Source organism: Carcharodon carcharias, chromosome 7 (assembly GCF_017639515.1).
Source record: "Carcharodon carcharias isolate sCarCar2 chromosome 7, sCarCar2.pri, whole genome shotgun sequence".
In the NCBI taxonomy this organism is placed as follows: Eukaryota; Metazoa; Chordata; class Chondrichthyes; order Lamniformes; family Lamnidae; genus Carcharodon; species Carcharodon carcharias.
In genome coordinates this window covers 24,699,644-24,713,003 of record NC_054473.1, presented here as the reverse complement: position 1 = coordinate 24,713,003, position 13,360 = coordinate 24,699,644, and the positions used below count along the sequence as shown (strand labels likewise).

At 41.9% G+C, this 13,360-nt stretch overlaps 1 protein-coding gene and 1 long non-coding RNA gene across 6 annotated transcripts in view; one reads left to right on the top strand and one right to left on the bottom strand.

Annotated features, from left to right (window-relative positions):
* Positions 1-13,360, bottom strand: part of pbrm1 (polybromo 1) — a 97,802-nt gene that overhangs the window by 36,554 nt on the left and 47,888 nt on the right. For 4 of the 5 annotated variants that reach the window (XM_041191195.1, XM_041191198.1, XM_041191199.1 and 1 more), the window contains 4 exons: positions 4,904-5,225; positions 3,975-4,077; positions 2,457-3,099; positions 121-341 (listed from right to left, as the gene is read on the bottom strand). In XM_041191195.1, the coding sequence (XP_041047129.1) occupies positions 121-341; positions 2,457-3,099; positions 3,975-4,077; positions 4,904-5,225 (1,289 nt within the window). The remainder of the gene's footprint in view (positions 1-120; positions 342-2,456; positions 3,100-3,974; positions 4,078-4,903; positions 5,226-13,360) is intronic. The other variant, XM_041191196.1, reaches the window with a different exon arrangement.
* Positions 4,043-6,181, top strand: LOC121279820. The gene is made up of 3 exons (XR_005943506.1): positions 4,043-4,166; positions 4,402-4,506; positions 6,003-6,181. It is a non-coding gene; the product is annotated as an uncharacterized LOC121279820 (long non-coding RNA).

Sequence of the window (13,360 nt, the reverse complement as noted above, 5' to 3'; positions counted from 1 at the left end):
TACATCCCGGAAAAGAATAAATAAAAGAAAATCAAAAATTACCAAGAGTGTCAACATTTTTATTATTTCAAAGGAATGCTGATGATTGTACTTAAACAAAAACCCCAAAACAAACAGTACCTGATAACTCTTTTTTTTCCTCCTCTCTCTTCTGCTTATCCTCCTCTATCTCTTTTGGCAGTTTTTCCTTCTTTTCTTTTTCCAAGTCATGCTGCAAGTGTTTCAGAGTATAGCTGAGAGCTGGTGAAAGTAGAATCTCTCCATTTTTGCACAGCTCATCACGAATCTTAATGAAAAAATGCTGAAGTTCCACTGCATCCTCATAGATTTCAGAATCAGTTCTAAGTAGGCCACAAAATTAGTTGTTAGTACCATACATGCTACACTATTCAATGCATTCTCCTCTACATTCCACAAATATTTACTTCTCTAATTTTCCTCATTTTGTTTTTGAAAGTGGTGATATGCTGTAGTCTGGACAGCCTTCCTGTACATCACTGAATTGGCTGTTCATGCTCAAGTCTAAACAGTATCAGTACTGTTTAGTTTATAGTTTTTTTAGTTGTCAGCTGCGTTTATGGTGGAGTGGAAGGCAATAAAAGCCAAGGTAGAACCTGTTCTTATCCAATGTCCACGACATACACATGGATCACTGTGTTGCAAGCAGGAATGGAAACACTATTTATTATTCCCTTCCTTAGCCAGAACACATAGGTCAATAGTGACTGTGTTGCTGTCCTGCCTGAGATTTAGTAATTTAGCATCACCAGAAATTGAATCGAAGTGGCTGAGTACCACACTGCACGGTGCATTTACCCACGGCCTTCGGAAAGTCTAAAAATACATTTTTGGTAGGAGGTTGTGCAGGTCATCATGCATTCCTTTAATTCTTATGTGCAGCAACTGAGCAGATTATCAGATATTTACTTTTCTTTTTTAATCCATGTCAAACTGATGAGTTTTCTTTACTGCTGGACTTTAAAGATGAAAAATTGTAGGTTTTCTCAACCCAGTTCCTTGTATACATAGGTCTACAGCATAAGCATTTTTATAAATTGGCAATTCCAAAATCAATTATTATCTAGGATGTGAGTGACTGCTGTGGCTATATTTAATGAGTGGGCCCGTTTATTTTATATTAATTGTTTTTACAACTGACTGGTATCCTAGACTATATCAGAGAGTATTAAAACAACATGGATCAAAGGAACCTGTCACACCAATAATATAGGAAAGTTCTCTGAAGGACATTAGTGAACCAGTGGGAATTCATGGCCATATATTTTGCAATAATTGCCAGGGTTATCAAATTTAATTTCACAACCTGTCATGGTGGGATCTGAACCAATTTCCAAGTTGTTGAGCCACTACCAAAACTACTATATGACAGTACCCTGTATATCATTTGCAGAAATCAAGAAGGGTGTCTAGTGTGTGAAATGGAAAAAAAGATACTCTTCTGATACACTTTATTGCTGAAAATTAATGGGTGGCTTACTTTGAATCTAGATACACTCTACATGCTATTTTTGAAAGAGCCAATAATAAAACTCGATGCACAAAAGTGAAACCTTCCCCGTACTAACATTCCTCACCTTACTTAGCACAAAAATATATTTTTTTTTACTGCTACTTTTAGGGTGGGATTTACTAATAATGGGGAAGCAAAAATAAACTATGCTTGAAACTTGGGCCAGAATTTTCCCGTCGGCGATTTAGGGGTGGGGCCTGCTCGCCGACGGGAAAATGACGCGGGATGACATCGGGAGCAACCCCCGATGTCATCCTGGTCCACTTAAAATTTTAGGAAGGCGGGCAGACAGCGAAATCAGCTGTTTGCCCGCCGACCTGTCAATGGCCAATTGAGGCCATTGACAGGGTAATTAAGCCAATTAAAGGCCCTGCCCTTCCAACCTTAAGGCTAGTGGGCAGGCCAGGAACCCCAGCGGGCTTCTGATGATACATGAAACTGGCTGAATGAGGTTTCATGTCCGTTTTTAAAAACTTTAATAAATTTTATGTGATATTTATTAACATGTCCCATTTTGTGTGATGAGGGGGACATGTTAATACTTTTTTAATTTTTCTATTTTTAAAGTTTTTTTAGACTGTCAGTAATCTCCCTGAGACAGCACTTAGTCTCAGGGAGCAGTGCACATAGCGCTTCCTGTTGGGCAGGCCACTGGGCGGGCCTTAATTGGCCCGCCCGCTCAAAATGGTGGCGGGCCCCATTTCGGCGGCGGAGTTCGGTTGCCCGGCCACTGCCGAGCCGGTGGGGCCCACCCGCCAACCAAGGCTAAAATTCTGCCCTTGATGTTTCTCACACTTCCTTTCTACTGAGCACATTTTCTACAAATGGCCTCAAATGATGGGAGACATCTAGTAGTATATATATTTGCTATTAGTGAAGGGTTAACCCAAAGAAAGTTAAAGTCTGTGTTTTTCTATATGCTCACCTGTTTAACCGCCTCGCTCTTTCTAATACTTCAAACATGTGCTCCTGAAAAACATCAAGTCTTCCATATCGATTAGTTTCAATATTTTTCCTAATAATATCAAAGGTCAAAGGAGGCTTGTTAGGGACACTTGGATCAGTGGCTGGAATCTCTGCTAAAGAGTCACTATAACAACGTCCTTCATCATCCTGGTGACTAAGAACGGAGACAAACAGGTTGTGTATCAACTCCTGTATAAGTAACTTTACATTGGGAATGTGTGCATCATCATCTCCATCCAAATCCTTTTTAGCTTCTAGTAGGACTTTGTGAAGGACAAGTGCATCTTTATAAATAAGAGATTCTGGTTCGTTGTATGTACAAGCATTATTAAACATCAACACAAATTCATCAACCAATGAATCAACGTCCTGGTACTTATTAGCCATCATGTGACTTTTTACTTTCTCCATGTCAATTGGTTTTTTAATTGTCAGATAGTAATCCGGGAGTTCTGATCGAGTAGGTAGTCTGAGAAAGATGGCACTCAATCGTCGACCCCTGTTGTCTGTGTAGTTTTTGACAGCTTCATATAACTCATTTAATTTTTGCTGTAGTGGGGTCAAGTACTTGGATTTTTTAGGGGATATACCACTCTTCCTGCCTGAAAACAAAAGTCAAAAGATGTTCAAGGACCACTTTATAGGGAATAACACTCCAGTTCAAAAGGATTCTTTGAATAATTGGCAGTCCATTTGCAGCAATTAGGAAACTATTTCACTGATCACCTATAGCAGTATATATCTGGTGATTATGAATAACATTCTTCTTTCCTAAAGAACAGCAGTTCAGATGAGAATTTTAATTTCTTGGCTAGGCTAATATAATGAGGCTAGTGTCTAGAGACCTTACATACCCTGCTTACGTATCAATTTAGTACCCTGGTTTACTTAAAAGCAACAAACTCAGATAGAAGCAAAATACTGAGGATGCTGGAAATCTGAAATAAAAACAGAAAATACTGGGAAAACTCATGTCTGGCAGCATCTGTGGAGAGAGAAACAGAGTTAACGTTTCAAGTCCGTATGACTCTGAAGAAGAGTCATACAGACTCAAAACATTAATTTGTTTCTCTCTCCACAGATGCTGCCAGACCTGCTGAGATTTTTTCGGCATTTTCTGTTTTTATGCTCTGATAGAAAAGGGGTATAACATCAAAAGAAATCCTAAATAGTCCTTAAGCTGGTTCGCTCAAATTTCTCTATTTTCTCCACAGTTCATTATGATAGTTTATATTTACTACTAATCTATGCTGTCAAATAAGCAAATCTGACTAATGTTGATTATGTTTGCCATCCCTAAGGGACATCAATTTTGTTGGCAGACAAGAATAATTTGTCTTATTTAAAAGGCAAGTCATCTTTCCTTTTGTACATAAATAATATTCACATGTAGGGGTGAGAGAAGCGCAGATACAAAACTGCTTTGAGAATGAAAGTTAATAAAAAGAGCAGCTAGAACAATTTTTAAACAACTTACTTAGTTTCAACTTAGGTGAAGCTGTGTCATCATCAAGTAAAGGACCTAATTCTTTCCTTTTCTCTTTCAGAATTTTCTCCAGTATGGTGGCATCGTTGTATACCTGTTCAATAATTCAACACTCTCATTAACTGATTTATATTGAAACTATATCAAGAAACTGTAAAATGCTTCAAGGAAGACTACTGCCAAGTAAAAGTATTTCATTTTTAGTATGCTAATTTATAGCACATTAGAATTGTCAGCATGAAAAAAGCAGTCAACTTCATTGTCCACAATCCATAATAAATTTAATTATATATATATATATATATAATTAAATTTATTATGGATATATTTTATACACACACCAATGAATAAAAAGATTGCCTCAATTGTTCCATATATTAGTTTAGCTTATTCTATTCCCTTTATTTTGTCCTTTCAGGCCTCTTTAAGGACATGAACCACATTCCTTAACCAAGACAGCAGAGAACCTGGCGACCAAATCGAGAATCTCTAGTAGTGCTGTTCTATAACCAACCACTAGGAGGTACATAACAATAACCTGGGATATTTGCACTCGAAACGTTAACTGTGTTCCTCTCTGCAGATGCTGCCAGACCTGCTGAGTTTTTCCAGGTATTTTTGTTTTTGTTTTGGATTTCCAGCATCTGCAGTTTATTGCTTTTATAATAACCTGGGATCATTTGATATTTGGAGAATTTGTATCTTTCGCAAAAATGTGAATTCCTAGCCTCAGCGCAAAGGGAAGGATAGTAGAATAATGCAGCTTGCTTTTTATTGGGAATTAATTGTTCTCTAATGCTTTACTGTGTGAAGACCTATGGTTGCATCCTCATCATGCAAAGCAGAAATTGTTTTTACTTGAATTAACAAGGAATTTGCGATTCAGAAATGCTGCACCTTATCTTAATTAGCAAACATACCTGTGAGCCCTCTTCATTATAGTGTCTTGCATTTCGAAACATTAACTTTAAGTCGTCTATAAATGCCTCCTCACTTGAGTATTTTTCACTACGTATGTTATGTTCTAGAATCTTCAGGTCAATAGGCTCCAGAATGACTTTGTAGTAATCTGGATAGTCCTTTTTTGATGGCTTAACCAAGAATAGCTCGCAGTATCTTCGTCCTGTTGCTGGGTCACGAGACTCGACAATTGTATTGTATAGTACTTTCAATCTGTGCTTTAATTGAGATTCCGTTTTCTTTCCACTCTTTTCTAGCTTCTTTATGCTGGAATTTAAAAATCTGTGTGTATACTTAATCATTAGTCTTCAAAAGTAAAGCAATAAAAATAAAGGAGTAAAATGCAAAATCAATAAATTCATTACATGTTTGTTTACCTTTCTGTACCAAAATAAATTATTTTTAATCCAGAAGAATAAAATTTATATCAGTTTGGAATAAATTGTTCTCTGCCTAGCATTTTGCAATTTTGAAAATGATAAATGTCAAGATGCCCAATTTATGATGGTTACAAATAGGTACATGGGCAACAAAGTACCTAAAATTCCCCTAATTACAGAACAACAGCATTTACCAGAATAAATAGCTTTACCACCTCCCTTTAAAATCAAAAAATGTGAGCCAAGTCAATGACTTACTGTTTTTACTGCCTTCCTGTGAAGTTGAATTGCATATGAAATTACATAAACATATCAGTTGTCTTCTAAAAACAGAACATTCGCCAGTGTATGGTTGGTGAATTACCTTTCCTACCCCACTATAAAGTTGCTATTTAAAATCTCCTATATTGGGGCTTCCAGATAGATGAGTGGTTCTCATTGGTGGATTTCATTGTGGTCAGTAGATCAATATCCTTCGGGGTTCTGCTGCTGACTCTGGACCTCAAACATCATTCCAAAATGTATCACTAAGAACTACCAAGTAATTTATCATATCTGTCCTAGGCAGACAGAATATAATACATGAGCAAGCAAGCTGTTGAGAAAACTCCAGTAACATTTTTTGCAATTATAGATTCATAAGCTATTTCATAACAATATTTCCCATTGTGTTTTTCAGAGTCCTTTGAGCTCACCACACCTTCTCAAGGGCAATTAGGGATGGGCAACATTGGCCTTGCCAACAGTGCTCATATCCCATGGACAAAGTATATATATTATATATCCTTTGCATAGAAACTGTTTGTATTATCTTAAACCAGACCATCTTTCAAAAAGCAAAAAGTTAAGGTCTGTGTTTCCTCAGCCCACATGGTTAAACCAAATGCATACATCCAAAATAGCTCCAGGTTTAATGGATACAGTAAACTTTGTAAAAAACAATCCATTGGGTATGGCTATATTTTATAATTTTAGCTGACTGTTTACCAAACACTACTCCCCTCACCCTATAAAAATATATATTTCTATACTGGCATATTGATACTAGTGAAAGGAGCAACTGCTAGATACTATACATTCAGCAATATGTCTTTTATTCAATACAACTTTGCACCACAAACAACAGGTGTTACATTCAAACATGTCCTCTGGTCATTGGCACTTTAAACATTTAGATCTCTCATTTTAAACAGGAGCACACTTAAAGTGCCAATGCATGCAGTGTGCTGAATGTAACAACATATGCAGGCGCTGCTACCACTATATGTTGAAATAACATGCTCATTCACCGGAAGACAACAATCTCATTACTCCACAATTGAATAGGCAGGAAGAGGCAATTCATCCGTAATTAGACTGTGAACAGCTCCAAGTTTTAGTATATGTGAGGAACTGTATCTTCCATTATAAACTACTCTTTAAGTACAGAAGAGGATTTCACAACTAATTTCATACAATGACCAGTGAAATTCTATGTTGAGATGGGATATGACAAGAGCTATTTATGGCTTTGTTTATCAGATTTTACAACAAAACCCACTGATCATTACAGAAAGTCAGGACACATTTATTTATACAAACAAATTACCATCACAATCACTAAAGTTGAATTTCACAAAAAAAAGTCACAACTTGCTTCAATTTGAATGACATAGGCAGGAACAACTGACCATACTGGGTTTTTCCCTCTCTTGGAAAAAAACAGAAAGTATGAAGTGTTTAAATTTAGGAAAGGTTTGAACAAATTGGATCCAAGTAAGCTTACCTAATGTGTGCAGAATTTAAGCACAAAGAGTCATATTTACAAATTAAGCACAACCAAAGAAAATACAAAATGTAGCAAAATTTATGTTCACTACGGTGTGGTAAGTATAGGGAAGAGATTATTGGCAAAGGGATAGAATAAAGAAATCTTAATGAGTTTAAATGAGAAAACAGATAGTTTTCGTCAACAAATAGGATTGAGGGTTATTAGAAATAAACTAATGGAACGCTGTAGCTAGACGGATTAGAATTCTTCTGATGGCGGGATTTCCCTGCCCCGCCACAGAAGAAATCGGCAGGGAATGCATCCTCACTGATCAGGCTGCCCTGCTGACATTTAATGCTCCAAGGAGCGTTGATTGGCTAGATGCAAGGCTTCCGCCTCTCACTCAAGAGCAAGTCCTGCCTCAGAGAGCAGCCAGTCAATCTGTTTGGTCGGCAGCTCTGTAGTTCTAGCTGTGCCACTGAATTCTAGCTGTACCCATCTCAAAAGGAGCCAGTAATGGAGGCACCATCTCCCCCACTTGAACCCTGAGCAGGCTTATGACCATATGAGTTAAGAGCAGGAGTATGCCACTCGGCCCTTCGAACCTGTTCCGCCATTCAATAAGATCATGGCTGATCTAGCCGTAACCTCCCACCTATCCTCAATAACCCTTCACCCCTTCATTTATCGAGAATCTAGCTACTTCTGCCTTGAAAATATTCAAGAAGCTTCAAAGACTCTGCTTCCACTGTCTTTTGAGGAAGGGAGTTCCAAAGACTCACTACCCTCAGAAAAAAATTCTTCTCATCTCGGTTTTAAATGGGAGACCCCTTATTTTCAAACAGTGACTCCTGGTTCTAGGCCGTCCCACAAGTGGAAACATTCTCTCCACATCCACCCTGTCTAGACCCCTCAGGATCTTATATGTTTCGATTAAGTCGCTGCTTATTCTTCGAAACTCCAGAAGAAACAAGCCTAGCCTGCCCAATCTTTCCTCATAAGACAACCTGCCCATTCCTGGTATTAGTTTAGTAAACCTTCTCTGAACTGCTTCTAATGCATTTACTTCCTCCCATAAATAAGAAGACTAATACTGTACACAGCACTCCAGATGTGCTCTCACCTGTGTTCGGTACAACTGAAGCTTAACCTCCCTACTTTTATATTTGTTTCGCCTCACAATAAACAATAACATTCTATTAGCTGTCCTAAGTACTTGCTGTACCTGCATATTAGCCTTTTGTGATTCATGCAATAGGACACCCAGATCCCTCTGCATCTCGGAGCTCTGCAACCTATCACCCTTAAGATGATATGCTTCTTTTTATTCTTCCTGCCAAAATGGACAATTTCGCATTTTCCCACATTAAACTCCATTTTCCGGATCTCTGCCCACTCACTTAACCTGTTTATATCCCCTTGTAGCCTCCTTATGTCCACTTCACAACTTACTTTCCTACCTATTTTTGTATCATCAGCAAATTTAGCAACCATACTTCTGTTCCTTCATGCAAGTCATTTATATAAATTGTAAAAAGCTGATGCCCCAGCAATAATCCCTGTGGCACATCATTCGTTACATCCAACCAACCAGAAAAAGACCCATTTATGGCTATCCTCTGTTTCCTGTTGGCTAGCCAATCTTCTATCCATGCCAACATGTTACCCCCTACACCATGAGTTTTTATTTTCTGCAATAATCTTTGACGTGGCACCTTATCAACTGCCTTCTGGAAATCTAAGAACAGTTCATCCACTGGTTCCCCTTTATTCACAGCATTTGTGGCTCCTTCAAAGAACTGTAATAAATTGGTTAAACAGGATTTCCTTTTCACATGTTGACTCTGCCTGATTGCATTGAATTTTTCCAAATGCCCCGCCATAACATCTTTAATAATAGCTTCCAACATTTTCCATATGACAGATGTTAAGCTAACTGGCCTGTAGTTCCCTGCTTTCTGTCTCCCTCCCTTTTTGAATAAATATATTTGCTATTGTCCAATCTAATGGCACCTTCAACAAATCCAGGGAATTTTGGAAAATTAAAACCAACGCATCAAATATTTCACTAGCCACTTCTTTTAAGAACCTAGCATGAGGTCCATCAGCACCCGGAGACTATCAGCCTGCAGCTCCAACAATTTGTTCAATACCACCTCCCTGGTGAATGTAATTTTCCTGAGTTCCTCCCTCTCTTCCAATTCCTGATTTAATGTTATTTCTGGAATGTTACTTGTATCCTCTATAGTGGAAACCGATACAAAATACCTGTTCAATTAATCTGCCATCTTCTTATTTTCCATTATTAATTCCCCAGGCTCATTTTCGATAGGACCAACGCTCACTTTGTTAACTCTTATCTTATTTCATTATCTATGGAAACACTAACTATTCGGCTGGGATTTTCCGTGCCTGCTGGCATTGGGCATGTTCAGTGGTGTGAGTGGACAATATAGCAAGAAGGCCAAAAATTGCTTTCATGACATCGTGAAACCAGTTTGCGATCGTTCACTCTACCTGCCAATGGCGCACACACCATCAGGTGTCGGGAACCTCATTGTAGTACATCAGCATATCATTATAAAGCCAGCCTGCCGGAATCGTCCCCACTGCTGGGTCGTCCGCCTACATCGACGTACAATGTTTCACAACAGCATATAAAAGGCATACACCTGGCGGGCTGCACCTTGAGGGGAACTCGGAGGTGAGTACACAGTAAAGTTGCGGAGCGCTCGCTCAGGTTGCCTGTTGGACTTCAAGGTTGAAGCGTGTTGGGGAGAGGGGCAAGGCCTGCCCTGCGGTTGAGGCAACTTGGGTGGGGGGGTAAGGGCTGCCCTGCGTTTGAAGGTAGCGCAGCAGCACGTGCAGGGTTGGCGGCGGGAGGGTTAGGGACACCTTGTATGAAACGACCATTCCTCGGCAGCTGAGACAGTTCAGGCGCAGCACATTGATACAATTGGAGTTGGGCCTCTAGCTTCCCTGCCCACTATAGAAACGCAGAGGCATCAAAGTGCCACCAAGTGCTCCAGAACTTTACACCCTTTGAGCACAGACTGCAAAGGAATATGCATTTTAGTGGACTACAGAATGGTTGGACGACTGGGCACATTGTACAATCTGCTTGCTAAAGCTGGCCATGGTGCAGTCACTGGTGGAGGCATTCAGAGCCCCTTGCAAGGTCTTGATCACAGTCTCCACCATGGTTCAAGCCCTGCACCTGAGCGGAGAGCACAGCCTGCAGTCCAATGAGCAAAGCTGCTGCCAGCTGGTCAGAAAAGGGGTAGATGAAGTGAGAGATCTTGGCGTACAAGTACACAGGTTCCTGAAGGCAGCAGTTCAAGTAGACAAGGTTGTAAAGAAGGCATATGGAATGCTGTCCTTCACTGGCAGAGGTATAGAACATAAACGTAAGGATATAATGTTGGAATTGGATAAAACACTGGTGAAGCCACAATAGGAGTAGTGTGTGCAGTTCTGGTCACCACATTACAGGAAGGACGTAATAGCTCTGGAGAGAGTACAGAGGAGGTTTACAAGAATGTTGCCAGGGCTAGAAAAGTGTAGCTACGAGGAGAGATTGGATAGGTTAGGGTTATTTTCCTTAGAACAAAGAAGGCTGAGAGGTGACTTGATTGAGGTGTACAACATTATGAGGGGAATAGATAAGAGTGGACAGGATAAAATTGTTTCCCTTGACGGAGAATTCAAGGACCAGGGGACATAGATTCAAGATAAGTGGCAGAAAGTGTAGGGGGGACATGAGGAAGACCTTTTTTACGCAGAGGATAGTGGGTGTCTGGAATTCACTGCCCAAGTTGGTGGTAGAGGCAGAAACTCTAAACTCTTTTAAAAAGTATCTGGATCTGCAACTTAAGTGCTGTAAGCTGCAGGGCTATGGGCTGGGTGCAGGAAGGCGGGGTTAGAAAGGGGACCTGGGTGTCCTTGGGCTGGCATGGACAAGATGGGCTGAATGGCCTCCTTCTGTGCTGTAACTTTTCTATGGTTCTATGAGTGGAATGGAGCGGAGGTGGGTGGGGTTTCGGGCAGCCATGCAGCGCACAAATCTCTGGCCATCCAAGCGGTGGCCAGCACTCTCCGGGATGTGTTAAGGGGCCTTTAAACTTAACTAAGACAGGTTCTTAATACACCCATGCTAACCCACACATCTCTCTCTTTCATCCTGCAGAGTACAACATCAGGATCATGGAACCTGGTAACCTAGCTGCATGCCTCGTGGCTTACAGAGAGCGAAGACAACAGAGAAGAGAGCGACTGAGGCAACTGGCTGCGCAAAGGGAGGAGCAGCATCCTCTGGAAGAAGGGGCAGCTGGGATCCCACACATGCCGCTGAAGAGCCACAGCAAGCCATTGCTTGTTGGCACCTTGCTGGGCCCAGGGTCTATAGACGCCACCTTTCATTCCTGCAGATGACCAGATGACCCGCAGTGTCGCCGAAGACTGCGCATGTCTAGGGAACTGGTTGGTCACATCTGCCAGTTACTGCAGAATTTGGTGCCACGGGGACATGGAGGGCCAGTGGCCGTGAAAGTGGCAGCGCCGTTCAGTTTCTACGCCAGTGGCTCCTTTCAGGGCTCCACAGGTGACCTTTGTGGGATATCACAAGCCTCTGCCCACAAATACATCCATGAGATCATGGAAGCCATCTTCGCGAGGGCACACAAATTTGTGAATTTTATCTGGGACCAGGACAGCCAGGATGCAAGAGTGATTGGATTTGCCCAGATCTCGGTCTTCCCACAGGTGCAGGGTGCCATCGACAGCACTCACATAGTGCTCAGATCTCTGTCACAATACATAGTCAACTATGTCAACCACAAGGGATTCCATTCGCAACTTGGTGGAACAGACCGTTGAGGTGCTTAAAATGAGGTTATAGACCACAGAGGGTGTCACGTATGGCTGAAGACGAGATGGAGCTGCAGGTCTCCTCCGATGAGGAGGACGTTGACTGTGATGAGGGTGAGGAGGTCCTTGAAGGCGATGATGATGGGGATGAGGCCCTCACACTGACCAGACGACGCAGGTGTGCTCGGGAGGCCCTCATAGCTGCTAGATTTGTGGAGGATGATTTCAACATGCAGTGAGGAGACACCATAGATCCTCACATTGCATTTATGAACATTTGACTCCAGTCTGGCTTATGGCAACGCACATCTGTGATTATGTTTCTGTCATGGAGAGGCAGTGCAGGAGGATGATGACGACATGCAGTGAGGACACTCTATAGACCTTCAAAAAGCCTGATAGTACACTGTGATACCTGCCCACAACATTCTGGCAGCAATGACCAAGCATTGTCAAGGTGCAGGCATCAGTAATGTTTCCAGGGAGTGTGATGCTGGACCATCACTTTGGTCTTAAGTCCACAGGGCAAAAGCACAGGGAAGAGGCCCTGCACTGAGACACCTGCTTTTATCTTGTGCAGAAAGGTTTCACACCTGAATGACCCGAACACTGCTGATCAGAACAAGGAGCCATGGGCAGGGAGACATTCTTGGGAGTTTATTGACAATAGTGAACAGTACGTACAAGTGCTTAACACTCATGCACAGGCTGTGTAACTAATTCTTCGTAACTTTCCCAACCCAGCCATTACATCTTGGTGCTCCATGGACATCCACAGTGGAGGTGGAGGCAGCCTGCTGACTGCTACACCCTGTCTCTGATGACCGTGGTAGGCATCTTCTGGAGGGCTCCGGCCTGCTTTCAGGGGCGGGCACCCTCCTTGGCTTCTGGAGCTGGAATTGCTGAGGTCACAGAGGGGATTCAGATGGACCGAACACTCTCGGAGTCCCCTGGATGGATGGCCCCATGGGGTACTCCTGCTGATCCTCTGCCCTATGGGTGCCCAAGGGCACCTGGCTGACATCTTGAGGAGAAGGCATAGCTGGAGTGAGGTTGAGCTGCCCCGCACCCCTCTCACGTACACACTGTTGGAGGCCAACTATGGTGTCATCGATGAAGTTGAGCCTGCACCGCATTGCAGGAATGACGTCCTGGGGCAAGGTCTCTATTGCAGCCATTATCCTACCAGTGTTAACCTTGGTGCATTGGCATGCCGGCGCTATCACCTCAGCCTGAAGATGAATTGCAATCTGAAGAATGCAGCGGACATCCCTTCCTGATGTTCCCGAGCTTGCCTTAGCAGCTCCAGCAACTGTCACATGATCAAGTCCAGAGGCACATCATCTGATTTGGGCTCAGCAAATTTCTGGCCTCCAGCAATCCTCTGAGGTGTGTGTCTCTGCGCTGGTGGAGGGTATGGG